The following is a 24,913-nucleotide window of genomic DNA, read 5'->3' on the forward strand; positions in this document are numbered from 1 at the left end:
CCGGTGGGTCCGTGGAGGGAGGTGGGATGGGCTCCCAGCGGTGCGTTAACACGTGTGAGGATGAGGGCAGATAAAATGCAGGTAAATACCAGGCCGGTTTCGGAACCGCAGATGTGAGGAGTTCTGCGGCACGCCTGTGGCCAGGAGGCAGGCACGGGCTGCGCTCTGCCCTGTGGATCCCTCCCCACCTCCCCACCCCCAATATTAGGGCTCCCCCCGCAAGGACTCAATTCACTCGGAGAGGCCGCACGTTTCCGCAGTAATGAGCTCCAGCCCAGCTGTACAAAGCTGCGCGTTGCAGCAAGCACACTGCCCGGATTCATTACACCCTTTATGTAAGCAGGGGATGGCTGGGGGGGTTCACATATTTGCACAAACAATAAGTACCGTCTTCCTTGTCTTGGCAAACAAGAGCTCCAAGAGGCCTCCACAGCCTCCATCTCTTCAAGTGATGGCTGCTTTGTTTCCCCACGATAATTTCATTATTCTGTTTGAATACATTTGTATGTTGCTAAGCCACACATAGCAACATGGATCTTGTCTCCATGGCCCAGCCTTTCTGTGATCAATATTGAGTAATTCTGCAACTCTCGCCATACCGTGTTAAATAAGATTGGTTTAAAAATAATAAGGAAATTCTGAATCTTGAGGATTCAAAGCCAGTAAAGCACCTGAGTGTCGTGGGCACTCAGAGACGTGCAGACCCCCCCACCCTGATCCTGCTGGGCCGCCCTGCGATGGGATCGCTGCTGTCGTCCATGCCACGGTCCTTCCCGATGGGCAGAAGTACCTTATGCCCTGGCGGAAGGAGGTGCAGCCCATGAGACATGAGTGCTCTCTGCCATGGTAGCACTGGTATTTTCATTAAATCCCATTTAAACCTCATTCTTCAGCACTCTCAGAGCTTGGCGCTGTGCACGGTGGGCTAATTACTGAGCAGGGGGAAGAAGAGGTTTCTCCTTACAGCCCTGGCCCGGTGCATGGAGGCTGCTTTGGCTCCCTGCCGTAAGGACCGCATTTCAGAGACCCCTAAAGGCGCAGGGCGGGCCACGGGATGGCAGAGCGGCACCAGCAAAAGGCAGGGCTGGCCGTGTTCTGTCCTACGTGCTCAGTCCTATGGCAGGTTTGGGCTGTGCTTTCCCCCAGCACGCTGTGGGACCCCCAGCAGTGCACCCGCTGCCCCAGACCCCTGCCCTCCCCTCCCTGCCGGCACAGCTGAGACTGTCTCTCTTTTGCTTTAGGTTTCTGAGAAGTTCTGGGTGATGGACCCACAACGCCAAGGCTCTTCCAGCAGCCGGGAGGATGGCAGGTTGGAGGAGCTGGCTTCCACGCGGAGGGCTGTCCCAGCCCGGGCAGAGTTGCTAGCCCTGCGCTTCTTCCTAGCAGCATGTGCAGACAAAACCAAGGCAGGACTGGGGTAGTGTGGGGTCTCACGGGGCTTCATCTGCTGCTGAAGACTGCCCTGCTCCTCTCCAGGAGCAGGCAACCAACAGGCAGGTACTCATCGTGACTCCTGCCAGCCTGCGTGCTGGCCCGGGGGTCCCCGCAGCTCGTGTAGCCTCTGCCGGGGCAGCCAAGCCTGGCCTGGTGCAGCCCTGCCGCCAGCCGCCCCGCGGCACCGCCGGCAGCACGTGGTTGTGTGTGGTGGTTGTTGCTGCCAGCAGAGCTTGTTTAGCTTGGGGGACCTGGAGCAGGCAGCGTAGGAGAAAGCCCAGCTTTGCCCCTGGTAGCCGTGCCCAGGTGGTGCGCCCGCGCTCCCATGCCGGCAGGGACGGCTGCTTTCCCCGGCCCTGCTGCCGGCTCGGCACACCGCTCTGCCGGGGCAGGGCTGGGGACAGGCCACGTAGGAAGCACATGCACTAAGGAAGACAGCGGCTGGCTTCAATTCTTTTCTAAAGCAGCTGATTTCGATAGCATCTTCTGCTGTTTAGGACAAAAATCCTCTCCCTGCTCCACCCGGGGCTCCCACCCGGCTGGCGTGGCCCCTCGCCAGCTGGGGTTATGTTTTCTCTCCCTCTGTTCTTTGCATCCGACTCGTTCTCCTGTTACCTCCCTAGTGTTTAGAGCACATAAAATGTGTTGGGGTTTTTGCTGATTATGATGACAGTAAATGCTGATTTTAAAGGCAAACTTCTCTCCTTGTTGCAATGTATCCATGGGAATGGGCTCGTGTTCAGGCGCGGCAGCGTGCCGTGGCTTTACACGGCTGAACGCAGGGGAGGGCGGTTTGGCCACGGCGCAGGGGACTAGAGCACTGCACGCTCCCATGTGCTGTCTGCCGTGTTGCGCTGCGTTCCCTGGTCTCAGCACAGCGTGTGCTGGCCAGCATGCATTTAAGCGCTGTTGGGAACTGCAGCCCTAGAGCAGCCCTGTGCTGGTCAGAAGAGCAAGATGCAAGTGCAGCCCATCGGTCCGGTTATCAGAGTCAGCCAAGCAGCATCTCCCGCTGCTGGGATCGGGGAGAGCCAGGGCATGGGGCACTTCCCAGCACTGAAATACTTACAGACAGGTCATGAAAGCTATTGCAGAGCGCTCTGCTTTGCTGTGTTTCTGCTCCCTGCTGCAGTGCACAGCATGCCGGGGGCTCTTGGCCACCGTGACCACCAAGGACTACATGAAAAATCCCACGTCTAAGCTAATTGCCCGTAAACGTTGTCATTCGTGAGCTCACTTGCAAAACACACTCAGAGTCACTATGGCAATTCCCAGCAGCACTTTGAACCAGCTCCTGAGTCACCAATGCCTTGCATCACACCACCGAAGCGACCCCCCTCCCGCAGCCGTCGTGTCCCGGTCCCACCGAAGGCAGGCGGCACCGGGAGAGACACCCATGGGCACCAGGGGCTTGCCAGGGCCAAGCGCTGCTCTCCTGCGGGGACGCCAGGCAGGGCACCCCGCCTGCCCGTGGGGAGCCCGGAGGAGGGGTGGCACCAACAAGGAGGGTCAGAAAGACAGTCAAAAAAGACAAAGTCTGCCTTTTTAAATGAACTGCAAAATTTATTACAGTGGTTCGCTCCTGACAAGGAAGTTGGTAACCTCCTGCCGGGGAAGGAAGGGTGGGGAGTGGGGAAGGGGAGGGATGAGAGGGAGAAAAGGATGTGAGAGACAGAGGGGGAGAGAGAGACACTTAAGGACACTTTTCATTTTCTGAAAATAAAACATCTTTTACCTCCCAAACCATTTTCTCCAGTTCTTTAAGTTCACAAAAAGAAGAAGGTGAAACTGAACCACAGACTTCAGGAGGAAAATGCACAAACATGTTGAAAAGCAGAGACAAACATGCTCTTCTGCATCTAACAAGCTTCCATAAACCACACAACTCCAGGCGCAGCGTCTGCAGCTCCTCAAGGCACCGGCTCTGCGCAGAGCCACGGCAGATGACAGCCCCCCCCAGACGAGGAGCAAGCACCCACCGTGGAAAACAAACCTGAGCCAACCCCAGCCATGCTCCCCCAGCAGAGCAGGGGCCCGGCCGTGGCGGGGGGGCCGTGCTGGGCTGCCCGGCGGCGGCAAAGGAGAGGAGAGCATGGCTGAGACCAAGAGAAAGCAGCAGCGAGCGTCCAGCAGCCCCCCAGTGCTGCCCAGTCGTGTCTGTGAGCCCCTGTCCTGCAATGGGAGAGGAACCAACAGCTCTTTGTGGCTTTGGCACAGCATTTGCTGTCACCTGGGGACACGGCAGAGCGCAACGGGAGGTCTGGGGGCTCAGCTCGGCCTGACATGAAGCACAGGACAGTTCTTATTACTCCTTACCCATGCGCTTGGGCAGGTAAATTCAGGAGGGGGCTGCAAAGCACCCCAGCTCCCCCGAGCCCCTGGGCACGTGCTGGCACGGGAGCAGCTCTGGGCTCTTTGCAGCCTGGACCTGCTGCCACCCTGGTGCCTGTGCAGCTCTGCCAGCATCACCTGCAGGCAGGAAGGGGACAGGGTCCATCCCTATCCCCATCCTGCCCCTTGGCTGTTCTCCAGGCACTGCCTGGACACGGCTGATGGCTGGAGCGAGGCAGGACCTGCGCTGCCTGGGGACACCACCCCAGGGCCACCCTATCCTCATGCTTCGGGAACCAGCTCGGTTCGCAGTGCCACTACTGCCTGGGCACCGTGACCTGCAAAGCTTTGCAGCTGCAGGGATATTGTGCTGGCACCGAGGGTGCAGCAGCAGGGCCACGGGCCCAAAGTGTCCCAAGCACAGTCCCCTGCTCCCAGTACCGAATTTCTTAGAGCCTCTGCAGCAAAGCTTTGACATCCCAGAGACATACTGACCGTAGACACCCGTAGGCTCTGGGCACTGCAGCTGCCATGGGCTGCAAAGCCATGGCTGGTGCCTCCAGCACCAGCAAGCGCTGAGAAAATGAACCTCAGCCGAGGGCTCAGCACTGCCCGTCCCCGCCTGCCCTTGCTTGGCCGGGGCAGTGGTGGGACTCAGAACAGGCAGCAACACTGTGGGGAACGAGGAGTGGGGACCCTGGCATGTGCACCTTGGGGTGCCAGCACAGCTGCATGGGGCTGACATCTCCAGCCCCAGCCTCGGCATTCTTCTTGGCTCCTGGAGAAATCCTCTGCCTCCGTCCTGGTGCCTGGGGACACCCTGACCACGGTGAAACCACAACCCGGGGAGGGGGTTTCACCTCACCTCTCCCCTGCCCTGGGCACAAGGGGCCCTGAGACATGGGGCAGGGTTGGGGAAGGGATGGCAGCGGTGGAGAAATGACTGGTTAGGTGCAGCAGGAGAGGAGCATAAATAGGAGAAAAGCCGGGACAGGCTTTACCCTTCCTTCGTGCCGCAGAGCTGGGTCAGGCAGGCGACAGGTTGAGCACTGGGTGTGCAGAGGAGCCGGGGGGCAGCGCTGCTGAGGGGGCAGTCCGGCAGCCAAGCCCACAGCCCTGCAGCCATCGACCGTCCTTACTGTGTATTAAAATAAACCATCTGGGACTTTTCCAATAGTACAGGTTAGATAGCATCACTGAGAAAGGCAGGGTGGAGAGGCGGCGCCGGCCCGCCAGCCCCGGGCACGCGTCCTGCCCCTGCCATGCCGCTGGCAGCGCCGGGGCTCTGCCAGGTCCGTGCTCGCGGCTGCGCTCAAGTCCGCTTGGCATGCAGCATCTCGATGAGGAGGTTGTTGCAGGGCACCTCCCCGCTCAGGTGCTTGTGGTAGAGGTACTCCTCCGCCTGCATGCTCAGCGCCCGGACCTCCGCCAGCCGCAGCAGCAGCTGGCGAAACTTGTCCGTGGAGTGGGGGTAGTGGCAAATTGTGTACTCCAGCAGCGCCGCATTGGCCTTCTCCTGAGCGTCCTTAGCCAGCGTGTGGTTCTCCAGGTACTTCACATCTGCAAGGGTGGGGACAGGACAGTGAAACGGTGCCAAACCCACGTGTCTGCCCCATCCGTACTGCACTGCGCCAGGAGGAACATGTGCTCCCACATCAACACCCCTCGTGCACAAGAACACAGAGCAGGAGGGCTCCCGCGCCCCAACCCTGCCCAGCCACGGGCTCCCCATCCCTGCCCTGCCTCCCCGGTCTCCCCAGTGCTGAAGACGGATGTCCAAACCCCCATCGGCAGCAGGAGGGCCCGTGCCCCCCTGCCCTTACCACTCAGAAATCCGCAAAGCCAAAACTTGTTACCGGCTGCACCCACACACAGGGAGCCGTTGCTATCAGCCCCCTTTAATTCCTGAAGGTTGAGGAAGCGGCTGAATTAATTCCCCAATAAACCTCATCTTTCCCATGTGGCAACAGGGCTCACCAGCCTGGAAACCCTAATCCTCCGCGCCTCGCCAGGGTCGCAGCAGCTCCCCATAATCCCGCTGCCAGCTCTGCTGCCTGCAGGGTGGGAAGCAGCGCAGCAGTTAGCGGAACCAAGGTGCAGGCAGGGTCTGGCAGCCAAGGGGCCATCGTGGCCCCGATGCAGCACTGCAGAGTTGGGGCACGCACAGCCCCAGGGCAGAGTATGTCCCTGGGGACGACTGGTCTGTAACCACCCTACGACTGCAGCCACTGCAGGAGGGTGGCTGCAGGGACAGCCCAGGCTGGTGCTCGGGGTTTTGCCAGGCTTTTGGGGCAGCCTGAGCTGGGGTCTGCCCTCCAAGGACGCTGCCTCGGTGCTCGGGTTGCCATGAGTGCTCCGTGAACGAAGCACTGGTTTTTCAAGCTGTGCAACACATTGTTGAACCGGCCCCGCACACAGATTTCAGTAGCTTTAGGGAAACAGTGCTGTGCACTGCCCTGTCAGCCGGCCTCAGCTACACGCAGCGATGGTATCTCAGCGCCCGCTCGTGGGAGACCTTGCTGCAAACCCCAGCACCGGGTCCATTTGGGGCAAGAGGATTTAATAGATTTACTGTACGGCACAAAGGCGCCCAGCAGCACAGTGCTCAGATAACGGCGCTGCCAGCTCTGCTGCCCACGTCCAGCAGCTGCTGACGCACGGCCAAATTCAGATCTGCGTTGGCAGCCTGGACACATCCTGCCCACAGGTTGGGAACAGGGAAATCTGGGCACATGGGTTCTGGCCAAGGCGGTTGGTGTTTGGGGTTTATTTCTGGCCTTCAACCCAAAAAAAAGGAGACTCAAACATGACTTGGACCCAGATGGGTCCCTGCTGTAGCCAAAGGGCTGAGCAGCTGTCGGGAGGGCAAAGCGTGGTGCTGGTGGTGGCGGTGGCTGAGCAGGAGGGAGCGGATGGGACCCCGACTGCTGGGTGGGGGTGTCCATGGCCCCCCACTACCTGGCCCTACAGGGTTCCCTTGGGGGGGCCACAGCACCCGGCGCTGCTCCAGCCCAGCAAAGCTGGGAGTCCCCGGCCCATCCTCGGGCAGAGCCCGGGGAGCGGAGGCGCAGCTGGGGGGGCCCTGGAGAGACACAGCCTCCGGCCATGCCCACGGCTGGGCTGCGCGGCCGAGCCAGGCCGGGTGCTGCGTGGTGCAGGCACAAAGCACCGCAGGTCATGCCAAGGTGCACTTTATCAGATCACCCTTCCCTTTTCAGTCCTGTGGCACATTTGCTCCTATTGTGGCCATCTCCCTTCTACCCGGGTTGTTGTTATGAAATCTCTTTTTCTGCATAAGGTTATTGTGCATGTCATTAAAAAAAAGAAGTTATATTGATAAATGTCAAATCTATCCCCTGAGTCGGCTCAACAATAGCTAGTTCTACGCGATGAACTCACCTGGTTCTCTGAAAGACCCTATTCACTGTTTAATTGAATATTTGAATAATCTTTTCATTCCTGCAAGGAATAAAGAATGTTGTCCAAATAACATTGACTCACTTCATTTAGAGACACTGCAGCAGTTGCAAAGACTGTCCTGTGACAAAGCCTCCCATCACACATACAGATATGCCTGGGATTATTTCTATGCCCTCAAGTGTTCTTCCTATTCACAGCTCCTTTTGTTTGGGAGAAGCTGCTGATAAATTGCAAACGCTTAAGGGAATGTGGGCTATAAAAGCCTCTCTTCCTCCCCTCCCCAAGAGTAGCTGCTTCATGAATGTAAGTCATGAAATCGAATGATAGGTCAATCCATTAAGGCTCTATTAAGCCCTTCTGTAGAACAAAGCTAACCTGTGCCGTCCTCATAAATATTGCTATTTTGAGAAGCCCTAATTTTAATTAAATCTCTTTACCTGCTCAGGAGAGAAATCTATTTAGAACTCAAATGGCAGCTCTTGTGAGCGGGGCTTGGCTTTGATTGTGCTGTGGCAGAGTGGTAAATGTGGAAATTCTCTTGTTAAAGGCAATTACATCCTGCACATAATACACAATCCCATCCTCTACAGCTGAGCCTGCGAAGGGCAAATTACTCCAAGTGAGCTCTGCAATATGGAGAGAAAAAGTTGGATTTGGGGCAAAATGATGTATGGGAAAACACAGCTATTTGATTCCACGCCCTCCCTGAAAGCCGCTGCGCCGGGGAAGCGGAACCGCAGCCGCAATCGGCACAGCAGCCGTGGCCGCCGGTGCTGGCTGGGCTCTGGGAGGACGCTGCTCCTGCTCGCCGTGCCATGCTGTGCCGGGGGTGGCGGGGGGACGTGGGGCAGCATGGGGTGAGTGGCCCTCCCTGTGCTGACCCTGCGAGGCAGCGGCCAGGGAAGGTCCCAGCTCAGGGCACGAGCCCCACCGGCTCCTTTATTTCCCAGCCTGGGCACTGTTTGTGCCACACCTTATCACTGTTTGAACAGCAAATTATCGTATCTAATTTCTCTCGATTTCAAAACAGCTCTAGAGGAAAAGAAAGCTGCGGGAGGAGATGCCGCAGGTGCAGGACGGGATGGCAGCGCGGCTCCCGCACCCTGAGACAGCTGCCCTGCCCAGGCCCCCGCAGCACCCGCGGCTGCCGGACCTGCCTGCTAACAGGGACACGTCCACTGCAAAGCCGAGTCAAACCAGTGGGTCCTTCAGACCGTACTGGCCCTGACCCCAACCCCTCCGATGGGGGAGCGGATTCCCACTGCCTGCAGCAAGTCAGTGCTCCCACTTAACCCATTAACCCTGCGGCAGTGCTGCTCCTGGAGCAGGCTGGCTCCTCGGCGACAGTGACACACAGTGATGCAAACTCTCTGTCAAGCAACGAAGTACCAAAATACAGAGCGGTGTCCGTACGGCGCAGGGGGCAGCTCGTGGCCTGCTGTACTTGGCGATGGGGCACAGAGCTGCTGGCAGGAGCCCCCCCGGCTGGGACCCATGGTGAACAAGTGCAAGTGCAGCCCGAGGCGTTGGGACAGGGACGGGGAAGGGGTCGGGGATGGGGTTGGGGATGGGGATGGAGCTGGAGACAGGGCTGTCCTGAGCTGGTCTCGCTGTCCCGGCTCAGCACCAGCACCCGGGTGCTGCAGGGAGCCAAGCACAAGTTTCTCTGGGGAAATGCTGGTTCCTGCCCTGTCCGGATGTGTGCAATTAGCAGCGGCCGTGGAGGTGTGTGAAGTGAAGCAGGTGCAGCGGCAGAGGTGCAAGCCGGGAGCGCAGCAGCCAGCTGAGCCCCTCGCAGGCCCCGCTACTGTCCTTATGCTGGGAGGAGAGATCTTCCGCTGGAACGGGGCCAAGGGGAAGGTGTCAATACCAGTAATGAAGGTGGCTGGGCGCCCTGGGGTGCCCGTGGTGCTCAGCACCGCCCGTGGCCACGCTGCCCTGCCCAGGGCTGAGATCGCTCCAGTGGGACTCCAATGGGTGTCCCTGCCTCAGGGCGATGCCTGCGGGAAGAGGAGGTACATCCCTGGCCACAGTGGATGGGGAGATGCTCCCACAGGGGCAGCAGCGTGGCCAGGGTGGGAGTGGGGCAGGATGAGGGCAGGAGCAGAGCAGGAGTGGGGCAGGAGTGGGCAGAGCTGCTGCACAGCCCCAGGGATGTTGTGGGCTCTGGCAGCAGTGCCCACAGCTCCCGTGTATTTTGTCTAGGTGAGGCAGGACCGTGTGAACCCGCCGCCTCGGCCTGACCGCAGGCTCCGGGGCTGAGCCTAATCAGGAGCCACGCGCAGCCCCTGCCCCGCCACGGCGGCACGGGCCCTCTGACGCAAATCCCAGGAGATAGAGCCGTCCCCGGCCGCCGCCTCTGTCAACACGCCTGTTTTGCCGCAGCTGTATCAGCCGGTTGTTTCCCTGCCCGGTGCGATGGGCGAGTGACCAAAACAGGCTCTGCTCGGCCAACAGGTTGGCAACGTCCCCCGCAGAGCCTGGCCCCACAATGGGAGACGTTTCAGCCCCCCCGGTGAGGCAGGGGAGCTGGCAGGTCCCAGCCCTCGCTCCCGGCTCCTCATTAAAAGCCCCTTCATAGCCCATCGGTGCAGCAGCCGGCACGGCCAGACCCTGGGCTATGCGTGCCCCCTCCAGCCGCACTGCCACCCCCTGAGACCCCGCGGCAGCACAGCCGTGACCCCTGAGCACGGCCACCCCTCGTCCTGGTGCCCCCCGCGGCGGCGCTCACCAAGGCTGAAGAGGATGAGGAACTTGAGGCAGACGAACTCCTGCCGGTCCACCTGGAGAGAGTGCAAGTGCAGGACGAGCTCCTGTGCCCGCAGCACCAGTGTGTTCAGGATGGACCCAGCCTGGGCTGTGACAGTCGACATGTCCACCTGCGGGGACGAGGATGACATCAGCCGTGGCAGCCCCAGCCCCCCCAAACCCGCTGCAGGGGATCCTGCACAGGGCAGGAGCCGGCCACCAGCCCACAGCGCTGATCAAGAATTAGGGGCATCAAAGCAAAGGCTGGTGGGTGAAATGGGAACCTCATTTCTCCAGCACCACTTAAAACAGAAGGGCCCTTTGCAGAGTGCTGGCATCACGGGTGCCCATGTCTCCAAAAACCACCCCAGGGGAGGGAAGGGGCCACTTCTCACACCCCATCTCTGCAAGTGCCAGTGTAGCTGTTGATCTTTCCATGAGAAACATTTTTCTCCAGAAGCAGGAGCTGGATGGCTGGTCAGGACGGGATGGGATAAAACTGGATGGGACAGGACGGGACGGGATGGGATGGGCTGGGCTGGGACGGGATGGTATAAAACTGGATGGGATGGGACAGGATGGGACGGGATGGGCTGGGCTGGGATGGGACGGGACCTTCTGCACAAGCGGTCCCATAGCACAGCAAAAACAACCCATCTGCCCTGCACCGTGTCAACTGCACTCAGCCAGAAGTAAGACAAAAGTCACCCCTGTGCCCGCCCTCCAGCCCCCGCCGCCTGGCCCCCATCGCCCCAACCGCAGTGGCCGCCGCGGTCTCTGTGGGCCGGCGCTCACCTCCTGGCCGGTGACGAGCAGCACGCTGTGCTCCTTGCCGTGCTGCAGCTGCCGGTAGACGTGGTCGAACACCAGCAGCTCGCTCCAGCAGTTCTGCAGCAGCTTCATCTGGTCGCCCACCTGAAACACAGCCAGAACAGCACCGCTGACACCCATCGCGCCAGGGCACGGCCGGCCACGCGTGGCCATGGGGGCAGCCCGGGCTGTGTCTGCATGGGCTGGTTCCTGGCTGGCAGGAGCGGATCGGGCTGCCCCGGTCCCTGCAGCACCCCTCCAGCCCCCAGATCAGCATGTTGGGGGTCGGCTCCACACTCCAGCCCTGTGGCAGCGACGGCTCAAATTCATACCATCAGCCGCTACTGCATGATGCCACATTAGCATCAGACCTGGGCAGGACCCGCACCTATCCATGTCTCACCTTGAGCACAACAGAAATGGGTTTTCTAGCGAACTGACATCAGTGTCAAAAAAATAACCTATTATCACTGCTCAAGCGCCCAGAAGCAGAGCAGCGAGTCCAGTCATCGGTGCCGTTATATGAAGCAGAGAGGGGATGGGGCCTTCTGCCACCAGGATGAGCAATGCCTTGGCATGCATATGGCATCAACATGATGTGTTGGAGACGTGACAAACCTCTGCCGTCCCCTAAGGCCCCCGGGTGACCTGATCTACAGAGACTTGGCTGGTCCCAGGTCAGCTCTGTGCACACGTTTGCTTACCAGTCCATCACGGGAGCACGCAGGGAGTGCAGGGGGCATCACCCACCTCCCTCGGGAATCCAGCTCCTCCAAGTGTTCAGGACTTTGTCCTCCAGGACTTTGTCCCTGACCCTCGCAGCCTGGCAAAAGCCCTGGGTTTTTTAAGAACCTGAAACCCTCCTCACACCTTGCCTGCAGAGCATTTCCCAAAGTCACACACACATTTATACATGGAAACTACAGCCTGAGTGTGAACAAGCTCTTAGCAAGGAGATGCTGCATCTGATTAATGAAACGTTAATTGCAAAGCCCTGGTCTGGGTCCTGGTTCCCATGTCTGCCTGTGCTGGCGTGTAACTGGGCTGGATGTTGCATCCCACTTCATCTCCCTGCCGGTATCCCATGCTTCACCTCCAGCCCTCCCTTCGTGGTGGGTGGGAGGAGAGGACAGCAAGACTGACACCCACAGCACTGGTTAGCATCTGTAGCAAGGACTGCAACCACCGGCGCCCTGCGGCCGCCTTACACCTGCGGGCTCACGCCCCATGCACGCCTTGCACTGCGCTTGCACAGCACCGACCCCACGCCCGGCAGACGTCCCGGGGGAGGCCAGCCCGGCAGCAGGGTCCCCTTGGGCGGGCAGGGAGAGCTGGAGCTGCACCCCTGGCAAGGGGGATCCCGGGCTGGAGGAGAGGAGACAGGCTGGGAGGCTGCACAGAGCCAGCTTTGAAGCAGCTTGGCGTGTTTCGGTGGCACTTGCTGGCTCTTATCAGCACGGGTTTCCCCCCACCAGGCACAACCTCCCTGAACCACACACAAATTTTAACAAAACGACTGCTGGCCGTGTCCTGGCCCCCGGGTGGGAGGGAATGCACGGCTGCTGCACAAAGGCCCTGTGTCTCTGGGCAGCCTCTCCGGATACTTTAAAGTGAAAGAAGACAGTGCCCATCCTCGCCTCCCTGCCTGGGATGGCAGGTTTCGGGGGGGCACAGAGCTACCGCAGAGCAGCACGGCCGTGAGGGAGCCGCCGGCTATGGGGCATTGCAGTGCCCTGCAGCTGCCGGGTCAGCCCCTGCCCACGCAGCAACACACGTGTGATCATGTGCACATTTGCACATGTGCTGGTGCATACGTGCAGGCACAGGTACAAGCGTGCACAGCGACGCTTTCAAAGAAATGCCTGCAAACGCCCCTGGTAAAAAGCTCAACCCAGGACACAAACTGCAAGGACCTCCAAAAGTCTCGTGGGAAAGGCGGTGGGCTGCAGGCAGCAGCAGCGACGGGCAGGACGAGCTGCTGAAGCCAACAGCTGTGTTCGGCAAAATAAGGAGCCATGCCAGGGCCCCATGCCTGGACGTGGGGGTGCTGCCGGCGCAGCCCAGGGAACAGGCAGGAGGCACGTTGCTCTGCTGCCTTCCCCACCGCCCTGCCGAGAACCACCAAGGGTCACCGGCTTCATCCCCTCGTTGCTGCTTTCTGCGGGACCCCCAACTCCTCTCTGCTAGGGCTGAACCCCTGCCCTGCAGAGCCCCCCTCTCCTGCAAGGCTGGTGTAGGGAAAGGGCCGGGGGTTATCAGTAATACTTCCCTGCAGAGCAAATTCAGCGCCAGCAGAAGAGCTCTGCAGTGCCATTGTGCTCGCTGCCTTTAATAGAAGGAAGACAGATGCAGTATCGCAGGACTGGATAATACCCTCGTTTTGCTGAAGAGGCTGCAATAAACCAGTACTGGGAGATTGCAAAAGGAATAGAAGTCAGATGAGAAAGAGCTTTATGGTCTTGGAGCCCGGCACCCCCCGCGAGCCGCTGGGATTTGTTTCTCAAGTGCGGTGGGTAGTCGGAGCTGGACAGGCAGCAGCGTGGGGAGGGAGGGGCGGCGCAGAAGGCAGCGACGGCGGGCCAGGGCTGCAGCGCCTGCTCCTGCCCGACGTGTGAAACCTGCCTTCGGCGAGGTGCAATGGGTGCAGTGGGGCTGCCAAGGCCCAGCTCACCACTACATCGCCCGAGCCGGTGAAGGAGCCATGGTACAGCCCGACCGTACAGCCCGTGAGGTTTCTGTTCAGCTGCTGAACAAAGAACTGGGGAAAAGCTCATTCTGCATCAAAACAAAATGGAGATTTTCTGCATTCCTGATGACCTCTGCCCCAAGGCCAGCAGCTGGCTGTAACTGCGCCGGCCCTTGCAGGGAGCTGGGCTCCCGGTGCGGCAGCTTGCTGCCAGCCCAGCCGCACGCTTCCGGCCAGTGCCGAGCTGCTCCACTCCGGCTGAGGCGCAGCGTTGTTTTGGAAGCTCCTTCCTGTGCCTCATTCCTGAGTGGGACGAGCTCCAGAAGGGACAGACTGAAGCTTTTGCTCTGAAAACGGATTAAAAAAATTCAGCTTTTCCAAAAGGAAGCATTTCAACAATTTTGAAATCTTCTTTTCTTCCTTCAAGAATGACTAACCAGTTCTCCCAAACTCCACAGGCAGGTTCAGCTCCCTCGGCAGAGCACCTCCCCGCATCCCATCAGCGGCACATTTTGTCCTGCATGCCTGCTGCACAGCCATTCCCCTGCCGTCACGCTCTGGCATGCCGTGGCCTTTCCCAGGAGCATCGCTGCATGCCGGAGCCATGTGGCAATGGCATGGGGGGATGTGTTGGGAGCGTGACTGGGTGGGCTGGGGGCTCTGGGGGCCGGGCAGGGCTCAGGGGTGTCTCCAGGGACCCCAGCCCTGCCCGCGCCCCAGCACCAAGCTGGGTGTCCCCGTGCCCCGGGCTGGGACGGCAGCGGGCATCTCTGCATGGTCCCGCTCCGGAGGTGCGGCTCCGCTGCAAGAGGGCTCCTGGCTGGAGATCCCCTGGCCTGTGCCCAGCGCCAGCCTGGCCGCCCAGGAGGAGAGGGCTGCTAATGGACGGCCACTCAGAGTCGATCAATCCTCCCTGCGAGGCGGCATGCACGGACTCTCGCCTTTAAAAGTTAAGCAAAGGATCTTCCTCTTTTAATGTCAAGGCTTTTCAACGGAGTGCTTTATCAAGGACCTGATGCAAGCTGTCTTTAAGAAGTGATTTTTTTTTTTTTTAAAGCAAGCATTTAACCCATTCACAAAACGTGGCAGTGAAACGCTCCCCACGCAGGGTGAGCACTCCCCTGCCGCCCGGCTGCTGAAAGTGCCTTGCTGCTGAAGGCCTGCAACCCACGAGAAATCCATTTCCCTGCAACAAATGGGCTCGGACCAAGGGCCGGAGGGGAGGCAGGGTGTGCGGAGGCACGGATGGTGCTGCGTGGACCTGCATGCAGATGTGCCACATGAGAGTCTTAAACCTCCTGCGACCCTCCCTGCGGGTTCATAGGCACAAGGGGAGGAAGCCCCCGGAAGTGTTGGGGCTTCCCAAAATGTGCCTGGGCCACCCCGGCGCCTCAGCATCCCGGAGCCAAACCCCCATGGGGATGACACAGCCCCGCTGTGCTCGCTGCTCCCTGCACAGCTGGTCCAGGGCATCCCCCGCCTCGGCTACCACGGTCTGCCCCCAAACATCTCTGCGGTGTTATGAAGCAGTGACCCATCAGCAACCCCGCTTTGCTCAGAAGCCCTGAGCGGCTCCCAGGACATCGATCCTCAGCCTCTCCCCGCGCGGCTTCAGCATGCCATGGGCACAAGTAGCGCTCGGATGCCCCTGCTGTGCCTTCACCCCCAGGGATGTTCTCTGGGCCTCCTCCCAGATCACTGACGCAGGATTTGCTCCAGCAGCTCCCACGCAGATGCACAGCACACGCCAGTGCCCCGAGCCGCAGCCCGAGCAATTACTGGGTGCGAGCAGGACCCGTCACCTTGGCTACCAAGAAGTGCGAAAGTGGATTACCATCCGCCAGCCACCCACAATCGAAACCCCACACAAGTCTAAGGTGTTAATGGTCAATGCAGGTCCCCATCCCCCCTGCCCAGATACCACTGCGATGGGCAACTTAAAGCAAAGAACCACCAAGACCAGAGTGGCAGGGCCAGGATCTCATCTCCCGGCTGGCAGAAGGTGCTGCTGTGGCCCAGGCTAGTGCTTTTTGCTGGTGCTCCCAGGCAGCCGGCTGCCAGGCTGCCTGGGTATCGCGGCTCTGCGTGTGCGCCCCGCGAGTGAGGGCAGGGCTGTGCCAGCCGGGACACCAGCAGGCAGGGAACGCCGTCACATTTCCCCCAGTGCATAGGATGCTAAACATTGCTGCAGCATCAATGACCAGAAGGAGATTTTAAATCTGCCAAAAACGCTCTGGCTGTTGGCCAGGAGATGGGGTCAAGATGACCCATGCATGCTTAAGGCAGAGAAGCAACTGACTACAAACAGGCTTCGTCATGGCTCCGAGATCTCTAACGAGAAGCGAGGGAGAGCAGCCCAGCAGACAGACCCAGCGACCCGCAGGCACCCGTGGGCCCTCAGCCTGTCCCCCTCCCCGCCACTGGTGCTTGCCCATGCTTGGGAAGGTGGTTTGCCCCAGCCCCACGGCAAGGAGGGGCCAAGGAGGGGACGGGCATCAACCCACCTCCCCGCAGCCGCACCGTGCCCTTCCACTGGCGGCAGGGACCCGCCACCCGCCCAGCCCAGCCCGGCCTTCGGGCTGAAACTGCGGCAATTTGTTTAACATTCCTGCCTGCTCATCCCGATCTAAAGGTCACTGTACCCCTGTGTCCAAGATATTTATATGTACGTATGGCAGTAACACCTATATAAACCAGGCTGTGCAAGATATGTGTATATAAACCAAACCAAAACCAGACACAATGTGAACGTGCAAGTGTGCATGTGTATGCACATTTCTCTGTCTGTCTCTCTCCATATATATATATAAAAAAATTACATCTGAAAGGACAAAGTTGCCTGAGACTCATGACCCAACAAAATGTATTTCACCCCCAGCCCATATTTTTCTTCCTGAAGAGATGCTGCAAATCTTCCCTCAGTCCTGACACATCTCATCTAGACTCAGTTAAAGTTCGTATTTATGGGTGTCAGCGCTGACCTCTTCCACCTCCGCCCGCGCGGCCTCGCGCCGCGGCTGCCTGGCCGGCCCTCGATAAACAAGCGGGCCCCCAAATCCCCCTCTGCCGTGCGGCATTATTAGTCTTGCCTCCGAAGGCCAGCGCAGTCCGTAATTCTCTGCCTGGTGACACGAGATGAACGCTGCGACATCAGTCTCCCCGGCGGATTGGCATGGGGACCCTCGTTTGTCAGTGGCAGACTGACAGAATTACTGGCCCTTAAATGAAACGATATATCTGGGAAGTTAAATCTGTTTTCAATCTGACTGCCCCGCGCCTGCGGGCGGACGTGGCGTGTGAGCCGATGTCAAGAGGCCATTAGCCCATCTCCCCCCTCCTTCCCCGGGCGCAGTGGCGGAGCCGGTGGGGGCTCTCCCCAAGGGCCCCCACCCCAGACACCCCGCCAGGAGGAGTCAGCAAAGCACCCGGTCTGCCGCTGCCCCTCGCTGCGCTGCTCGTGTGGGAATGGCATTGGGAATGGGAACAGGAATGGGAACAGGAATGGGAATGGGAACAAGACCTGCCAGCTCCAGAGGGGACCTGCTCCCGCTCTCCCTGGGCAGAGAGCAAAGGCTCATCCTGGCCAGGCGTGAGCCAGCGGGTCCCCGTGCTCCCGAGGGTTTGCGCCCTCCTCTCCAGGCTCCCTGCGAGGTCCCGGGGAGAAGGCAGCTGTCTGCAAAACAGCCCTGCAGCAGGAGCACGTGGGTGCTGGGAGTGTTCAGGCAGGGGATGCTGTGCATGGGGGCACCTGCCCGCACCCCCTCCTCACCCGCCTGCACCCCCTCCCCGCTCGGCATCAGCCCAGCATGATGCCCTAGAGCAATGTCCCAGCACGATGCCCTCCCAGCCCAGTCTCTGCACCCGCCTCGGCCAACGGCCCTTCCCCGGCTGGGGATGGAGACCATCGTCTTCATGCAGGTGTTCCCAGGGGATGGAGAGGGCTGCTGGCATCCCCTACTCCGAGGAGCCCTGAGCACCCAGCAGGGACGGCCTGCATGATGGCCATCGATCTCTGAGATCGCGATTTTACTCCGTAATAGCGGGCTTTAGGGTAAAGCCATAAACTCTGCACTAGCAGGAGTTCATTTACCGCCCCAGCAGCTGTTTGCTTTTATGCGCTGGCAGGAGCAGGAATGGGGTTTCAGGAGCTGCAGACCCACTCCTGCTTCCCAATGGCTTCCCTCGGTGTGCCCAGGGGAAAGCCACCGCCCGGCACCAGGGAGGACATGCCGTGCTGGGTGGGCGGCGGGCAGCCCTGGCACCGTCCCAGGAGGGACACGCACAGAGGGGCCCGGGCACCACAGCCCCGTGCCGGGGGCTCAGAGGGAGCCAAGGCCAGCAACAACTGCGCTTTCTCACGCTTCCTCTGGAGTCGGGGCGGGACATGGCATCCTGTGGTCCCTGGCCCTGCAAGATGCTGGAAATCTGCCCCGCGCTCACCGTGTGGATGAAGGCAAAAGGCACGAGGCCCCGGGGCGGCAGAGATGGCCCCAGCCAAGCTCCCATCCCTGGGGCATCACGTCCCATGTCCTGGGCATGGGGGGCATGGCCTGCCCAGGTGAGACCCCTCATGCTGCCGTCCCCCCCCGAGCCCCGCAGGGAGGAGGAGCGCCTGCCGACGCGGATTCACACGGAAACAGCCTATTTTGGTGGCGCAATCGGGCTGACAATGGAGTTACAAGGCTACACAGCAATGCAGCCGGGAGCTGAATTTACACTGTTTACAATATCTCCTGCAAAACAACAACCACCCTGTTCCCAAAATCCAGGCTGGACACTGATACGATTGAAATGAGCCTGACCCACCCCCACAATGCCATTTCCTGACACTGTTCTGAGCAGCCAGGGGCTATTTTGAGCCACGAGGCTCTGCCACGCTCGGCCCCGTGGCACCCTGCGGGGTGGGCACGGGCGAGAGCCTGGCCCTGTCCCGGGGCCTGTCCCCACGGCACTGCGGGAGGAATGTGATTTTGGCTAGAGCCAGGTAGCACAGCCTCACGCTCAGAGCACGGGAAGGCAACTGGATCCCCCAGCCGCCCCAGGACAGGGGTCTCTGGGTTTTGGCCACGTTGCAAAATTTTCTATCCCATTTTTGCACCAGTTTGGGATCTTAGGTCAGCTCAGGACACAAATGACAACGTCTGAAAGCTTGGCAATGTTTGCAGGATGGCAGAGGCTGCTCCACCTCTGCTAATCCACCCTTGGCCCCAGTAAGCATTTGGGGGGATTTGCTAGATGGGATAGCCTGGCGGGACGGGGGTCAGCACCACGTCCCCCAGCCAGGCACGCTCGCAGGCTGCCAGCAGCAGAATTGGCTACGGTGGAGGCTTGGTGGTGTCCCCCACCCCGGCCAGCCCTGCCCCGGCTGCCTGGTGCTAATAGGCACCCGCCTGACAGCATCGATTTTCCTCCTAAAGGCAGAGGAGAGAATTGTCTCAACTATAATTCCTCAATGTTACATTTTTCAATTATATCTTGAGCTCGACACCGCAGTCACTCTGCTGGCAATTGCCTCCACGCCTGCCCCCGCCGTGATGAATCTGAAATCATTAGCCCCACGGCGACAGCGGGAATCGCTCCGGCATTGCAGCCAGGCCCTGGTGCCTCCAGCCCTGCCGCATGGAGAGCCGAGAGCGGGACGGGGATGCATCAGCACATCTGCAGCACTGGCGGCCCCGGGGCTCGTGCCCATGGGTATTGCCCCATCCTCATGGCATTTCAGACCTAGCCCTGCCCACAGCAGCATCCCATCCTCACGGCACTTCAGCCCCAATCCTGCCCGTTACAACATCCCATCCTCACGGCACTTCAGCCCCAATCCTGCCCGTTACAACATCCCATCCTCACGGCACTTCAGCCCCAATCCTGCCCGTTACAACATCCCATCCTCACGGCACTTCAGCCCCAATCCTGCCCATTACAACATCCCATCCTCACGGCACTTCAGCCCCAATCCTGCCCATTACAACATCCCATCCTCACGGCACTTCAGCCCCAATCCTGCCCATTACAACATCCCATCCTCACAGCATTTCAGCCCCAATCCTACCTGCCTCCCACCACCCTCCCAGTGCAGCATCCTTCCCCCCACCCAGGCTCCTACCTCCAGCTCCTTGAAGAAGATGCAGCTCCGTGCCCACTCCACGATGGAGAAGAGGGTCTGGTCGGCCATCTTGCACATGAGGCCGAAGGTGCTGAGCTTCTCATGCCGGCCTTTGCCTTGCTCTTGCTGTAGGCAGGCCAGTATCCGTGCCTTCACCTGGGCCTCATCGGGCTCCAGCTGCAGCAGCTTCAGGATGACCTCGGGGATGTCGGGGGGGGAGCTGCTGGGGTAGGTCTCTGGGTACACGTAGGCAGGCACGGACTCATGGACGTTTGTGTAGTGGTCCGGGTACTCAGACTTGATGGTGCGGTTGGGGAAGGAGGGATAGTGGTAGCCGGCGAGCGGCGCGTGGCTGGGCACAGTCATTCCCAGGGAGGGTGTCCCGTAGGGGCTGCGCTCGTAGTCGATGGGCGTCAGGGCAGCGGGGTTGGGCGGCAAGGTCTTGGACATGGCGTGGATGCTGTGGATGGTGGAGGACAGGCTGTAGTCGTTCTGCACCGGGGACATGATCTGAGGCACGGTTTCCAGCTTGAAGCCATTGGCACGGATCAGAGCTTTCTTCTGCTGCTTTAAGGCACGGTCCCGCTTGTACATGGGTCCAAACTTGTTCCTCCCTCCCCGCATCCGGTCGGCACGCACGGCTGGGGGGCAGAGAGAGGGCAGAGGCTGCAGTGAACCCGCGCAGAGGGACACCAGCACTTCCATGCGGCATGGAGAAAAAGATGTCGGGGATTTGGTGGCCTAACAGGGCTGGGGGACACTGGGGAGACCTTCCCAGAAAGCTGACGGCAGGACTGTGTCACTCCCAGCCCAGCCATGCACACCAGGGACCTGACATGGCAGGTTTGGGTGCCTGGCCCCGGCTCTTGCCTTGCTGGTGTCAGCTTCAGAGCCTCTGGGAATTGCAGGAAATGAAGAGACATTCATCTTTAGCCACGAAACAGGCTGGGGGATAAAGCAGCTTGCATCCCTCATGGGTTCAGGGGACAGCCTGTGAAGCCCAGGCAGACAAGGGGGCTCAACACTCACTTTCTTTTTTACAACCCCTGACTCCGGACCAGCCCTGGGATTTCCTTGTTTCTGCAGAGTCTGGGACCCCACAGCCCCCTCGGCACCCTGACTCGCCTGCATCCAGGCTGCACAGGCTTCTTTTCTGCAGATCTCTGCCCCTCTTACAGGCAGCATGGCTGGCAGGTCCTGCTGGGCACACTGCACCCTGCAGCAGGGCTGTGCCGGCTTTCGGGCAGGAGGCTGCCCATCCATGCCAGGTATCAGCTACGGCCAAGGGGCTCTGCCGGAGTGTCACGCTGGCGGACTCACTCTGACAGCCCCATCGCAATCTCCCAGCTGTAGCAAAGCAGATGTTCCCTCTGAACCCCCAAAGAAACCCAAGAATGTGTCAGCGTGCGAGGGAGCAGGTGCTTCTCTGCAGCAGGAGCTCGTCCCTCCGCACCGCCCCGCTGCGCTCCGGGGGCTGCTGCTCCGGCCCACCCTTGGAAGAGCCTCAGCTCGCTGGAAGCTGGGAGCTGGGCGGCGGTGCAGAGGGATGGAGGAGAGCGCGCCAGCGAGCACAGCCCGCAGACTTAGCATCAAAGGGAAAAAAAAAACCTCTGCTACTTTGCGTCCCTGCTCACAGCAGGCGGGTCTTGCTTTTGTGTCTCAGCTGTTACCTCTGCCTCTCTTTCGCCTACTTATCGTGGGGCCGCTGGAAGCGCGGCCATCCCCCCCGGAGAGCCAGGGCACCTCCCAGACTCTCCCCAGGCAGGCTGGAAACGCAGGAGCATCGGCGGGAGCAGCAGCATTTCCAGGGCGAGCAGGAATGTGCTCCCAGGGGAGCCGCCCCGCGCTTCCTCCCATCATTCTTTATTCACGAAAACAGCATCTTGCTGGGAGCAGGGTGGCGAGAGGCATCCCCTGGGGTGGGGGGTCCTGCAGCCCCCCCCCCGGCCCCCCAAAGCCTGCCTGCACGCCTCTGGGCAACAGACAGCTGCCCCAGGGCAGTTCCTAACTTCAGGGGTACAAGGGACATGGCGCAGTCAGCATGTGTGCGTACCCCTGCCGGGATCCCCCGCGGGCAGACCCCGTCACCCAGCCCGAGCTGGCAGCGGCAGGTCTGGCATCCCCGGCTGCACAGCCTGGTGATGCCAGAGCACACCGAAAGCCCACACCTCCCACCCACTCAAAGTAATGTGTGTCCCCCACCGCCGGAGGCCAGGCGCAGCGATGCCCAGGGATCGCAGCCCGAGCGGACCCCCGTGACGCTGGGCAAGGGTGCCCGGGCAGGGACCCCAGTGGTGCTGCCTGCACCCCCACACAGCGAGAGGTGCTCACAGCCTGGTCTCACAAACCCTCCGCCGGCGACTGCGAGTACACCTCCTTCCCTCTCCCAGCAAGAACACAAAGGGAGAAGAGGCCTTTTAATTCCCTCCTGCTCCGCTTTTCCTGCCATTTGTGCCTCACTTTTGGGATTGGGAACAACTTGCCGTTTGCCGCGTCCCAGCTGGCTGCCGGGAAGCACCCGATGCACCCCGACCTCTGGGGCAAGGGGGCCCAAGCGGAGCTGCCCCAGAATCGCCTGCACCCCCGGCACCCCCCGACAAAACCATCTGCAGGAGGCCCCCAAGCCGCGCACCCAGGCTGCGGCCAACTGACGTGGCGGCGGGCGCGGGCACCCAGCGCCCTGCTCCCCTTCCCGCTCCCTCCACCTCGCCTGCCCTCGCCCCTGCGCATGGCCCCGCTGGTATGAGCTGCGTCCCCTCGCCCACCTCTCCCTGCCCGGGCATGGGCACGGGGGTGCCCGGGTGGGTGCCCAGGGGTGCTCGGGGGTGCAGGCAGGCGTGGGCCAGGGCTGTGCGGCTCTCCCCGGCCAGGCTTCACTGCAGCATCCCTTCAGGCACTTCACGGGCGGCCCGTGTCAACACTCTGTCCCCAAAATCAATCACCTCAGGCTTGCTTTTGTCCTGTGGAGCTCACCTGCGAAGCGTCACCTCAGATTCCCTGCCCAAAAATACTAGGAACTGAGGAAAGGTGGGCTCCGGTTTTCACCACAAAAAAGACGGTCCCATGGGAATATCACCCTCCGCTGGGTGATTCCCCCCCGGCTGCCCGGCTGCAGGACTCCGCTAAGGAGCTAACAGCAGGAAAATAAACAAAAAATCCTGTCCGCTGCCCTCATGGGCTATGGGACCAAACGAGCTCCACGGCGAGGAAAAACTGCCGAAAACAGCCAAACCGAAACTGTGCCTGTCTCCCCCGGCTACCCCAAACGCTGCCCTTGCCTGCCTGTCCCTGGAGCCCCCAGCCCCTGCCCAGTGCCCAAACTCTCCTGCAGCACCAGTCAGAACTGCCAGAGCACGCATGGATTGATCTGGGGCACCAGTAACGCCAGTCCAGGGCGGAGAGCGAAACTGGGATCTGTTTGGAGACAGGGCTGGAAGCTGGCCCACGCTGGGAGTTTGCAGGGGCTGATTTTGCAGCTCGATGTTGTGTCTTACTCCTGCGCCTCTGCTCGCAGGCTCTCATCCCGCTCCTGGACGCGAGCGGCCGCCGTGCGAGTACGCGCAGTACTTTCTGATTAACCCGCACTCTGCCCTGACCCCCGGGCGGGCGAAGCCCTGTGCAGCGAGCCCGGCCAGGTGAAGGGTCTCAGCCCCGCAGCGCATCTGGCCGCTTTCATCTGCTGCAAAATGTAAACGATTTCAGGGGAGAAGAGGTGGGGGGGCGGCTGAGTCTGGCGGCGGGGGGCTCCTTTCCACATCTGCTTTTGCTTTGCAGTCGCTTGCCAGCGATCTGTCCCCCGCCGAATGTATTTTGTTGGCCTGTGCTAAGTGTCGCAGAAACCACGACACAGGACTTGGGGGTGTCGGGGCCCGACTCTGGTATCTCAATCGGGATCGACTTCTCTGACATGAGCGAGGTGGCGGCCGTGGGGGACGTAATTGCACTCCCCGAGAGCCGGACGAGAAATCTCTTCTACTAAATGTCACCAAGAGGAGAAATACAATTCGTGGTGGGTCTGCGGCAGTGTTATTGCGAGCCCCATCATTTTTAACGTTTTCCTTAAGTCCCGGCTTCTGGAATTATGTGCTTAAGGAAAACAATAATTTCTACGCTATTTCCCAACCGTTCTGCCAGCGGAGAAAATCCTGGAAAGTTGAAGCCGCAGCAGCCAAAACCGCCGGGGAAACAAAACAAAAACAAGAAAAGGAAAAGCAGGAGCCGAGGCGAAAAAACGAATTTTTCTTTAACTTGGGGGGGGGAAACGGAATCGAAGCGGCCGCGGGAATTACCGGCCCGGGGGCGGGCGGCGGCGGCGGGGGCCACCGCGACCGCCGCCGGGGGGACCGCGCAGCCCCGCGCAGCCCCCGCCGCCGCCCCCGGCCCCGGCCGCGCCCGCGGAGCCCGGCCGCGCCCGCGGAGCCCGGCCGGCGGCGTGCCCTACCTTCCAGGCGCATCCCCACGGTGAGGCACTTCTGGAAGCGGCAGTAGGGGCAGCGCTTGCGCTGGGTCTTGTCGATCTTGCAGTTCTGGCTCTCGGTGCAGGTGTAGTGCTTGTTGTTCTGCACCGTCCGCTTGAAGAAGCCCTGCGGCGGCGGGCGGCGGCGATGCGGCGGGCACCGGCCCCGGCCCCGCGCCCCGCTTCCGACGGAGGCTCCCGCCGCCCCCCGCCGCGGCCGGGGCTCCCGTCCCGCCGCCGCGCGCGCGTCCGCCGCTAACGAAAACGGGCGAGCCGCGGCCCGCCGCCGGCCCCGCTGCCCCGGCCCCTGCAGAGCCCCCTCCCCGCTCCCCGCGCCGCCCCGGCCCCCTCTCCCCCGCGCGGCCCCGCTCCCCGCGCAGCCCCGGCCGCGATGCCCCGCTCCCCGCGGGGCGCCGGCCCCCGCACAGCCCCGGCCCCTCTCCCCCGCACAGCCCCGGCCCCTCTCCCCCGCACAGCCCCGGCCCCGCACGCCCCGGCCGGCCCCTACCTTGCAGCTCTCGCAGGTGAGCAGCCCGTAGTGGTACCCGGAGACCTTGTCCCCGCAGACCGGACAGAGCTCGTCCAGGTCCTCATCATAGGAATAGTCCATCCCCTCCGGCGGCCCTGCTGCGGGACAGGCCAGCGGCTCAGCGGGACGGGGCGGGCACGGGGACGGGGACGGGCACGGGGACGGGGACGGGGACGGGGACGGCGGCCCCCAGCCCCTGCGCTGGGTGCGGAGCGGGAGCGCGGCGCGGCGCAGACCGAGCGGCAGGTGCCGGAGCCGGAGCCCTTTATAGCGCCTGGAAGAGCATCTCCATGTTGGTGCGGGCGAGCGGCCACCCCCCCGGGGGCTGGGGAACCTCCTCTGGGGAGAGCGGGCGGCTCTCGGCGCCGGGGCCGCGGGGTGGGGCGGAGGGACTGC

General features: G+C 61.1%; 1 protein-coding gene across 1 annotated transcript; it reads right to left on the reverse strand.

Moving 5' to 3' along the window:
• Positions 1-5,077: 5,077 nt before the first annotated feature.
• NR5A1 (nuclear receptor subfamily 5 group A member 1) lies at positions 5,078-24,598 on the reverse strand. Its single transcript, XM_059828861.1, has 6 exons — positions 24,497-24,598; positions 23,974-24,115; positions 19,533-20,173; positions 10,729-10,848; positions 9,917-10,064; positions 5,078-5,325 (listed from the first exon to the last, which is right to left on the reverse strand). The coding sequence occupies exons 1-6, from the start codon at positions 24,596-24,598 to the stop codon at positions 5,078-5,080; spliced, it is 1,401 nt and encodes a 466-aa protein (XP_059684844.1).
• Positions 24,599-24,913: the final 315 nt, after the last annotated feature.

Source organism: Gavia stellata, chromosome 24 (assembly GCF_030936135.1).
Source record: "Gavia stellata isolate bGavSte3 chromosome 24, bGavSte3.hap2, whole genome shotgun sequence".
Taxonomy (NCBI): domain Eukaryota; kingdom Metazoa; phylum Chordata; class Aves; order Gaviiformes; family Gaviidae; genus Gavia; species Gavia stellata.

Excerpts from the sequence above, each read along its gene's own strand:
- NR5A1 (XM_059828861.1), bottom strand. The coding sequence starts at position 24,598 with ATGGACTATTCCTATGATGAGGACCTGGACGAGCTCTGTCCGGTCTGC. Across the intron at positions 20,174-23,973 it reads CGTGGGGATGCGCCTGGAAG|CCGTGCGTGCCGACCGGATG; the intron begins GTAGGGCACGCC and ends TCTGCCCCCCAG. Across the intron at positions 10,065-10,728 it reads TGCTCGTCACCGGCCAGGAG|GTGGACATGTCGACTGTCAC; the intron begins GTGAGCGCCGGC and ends TCGTCCCCGCAG.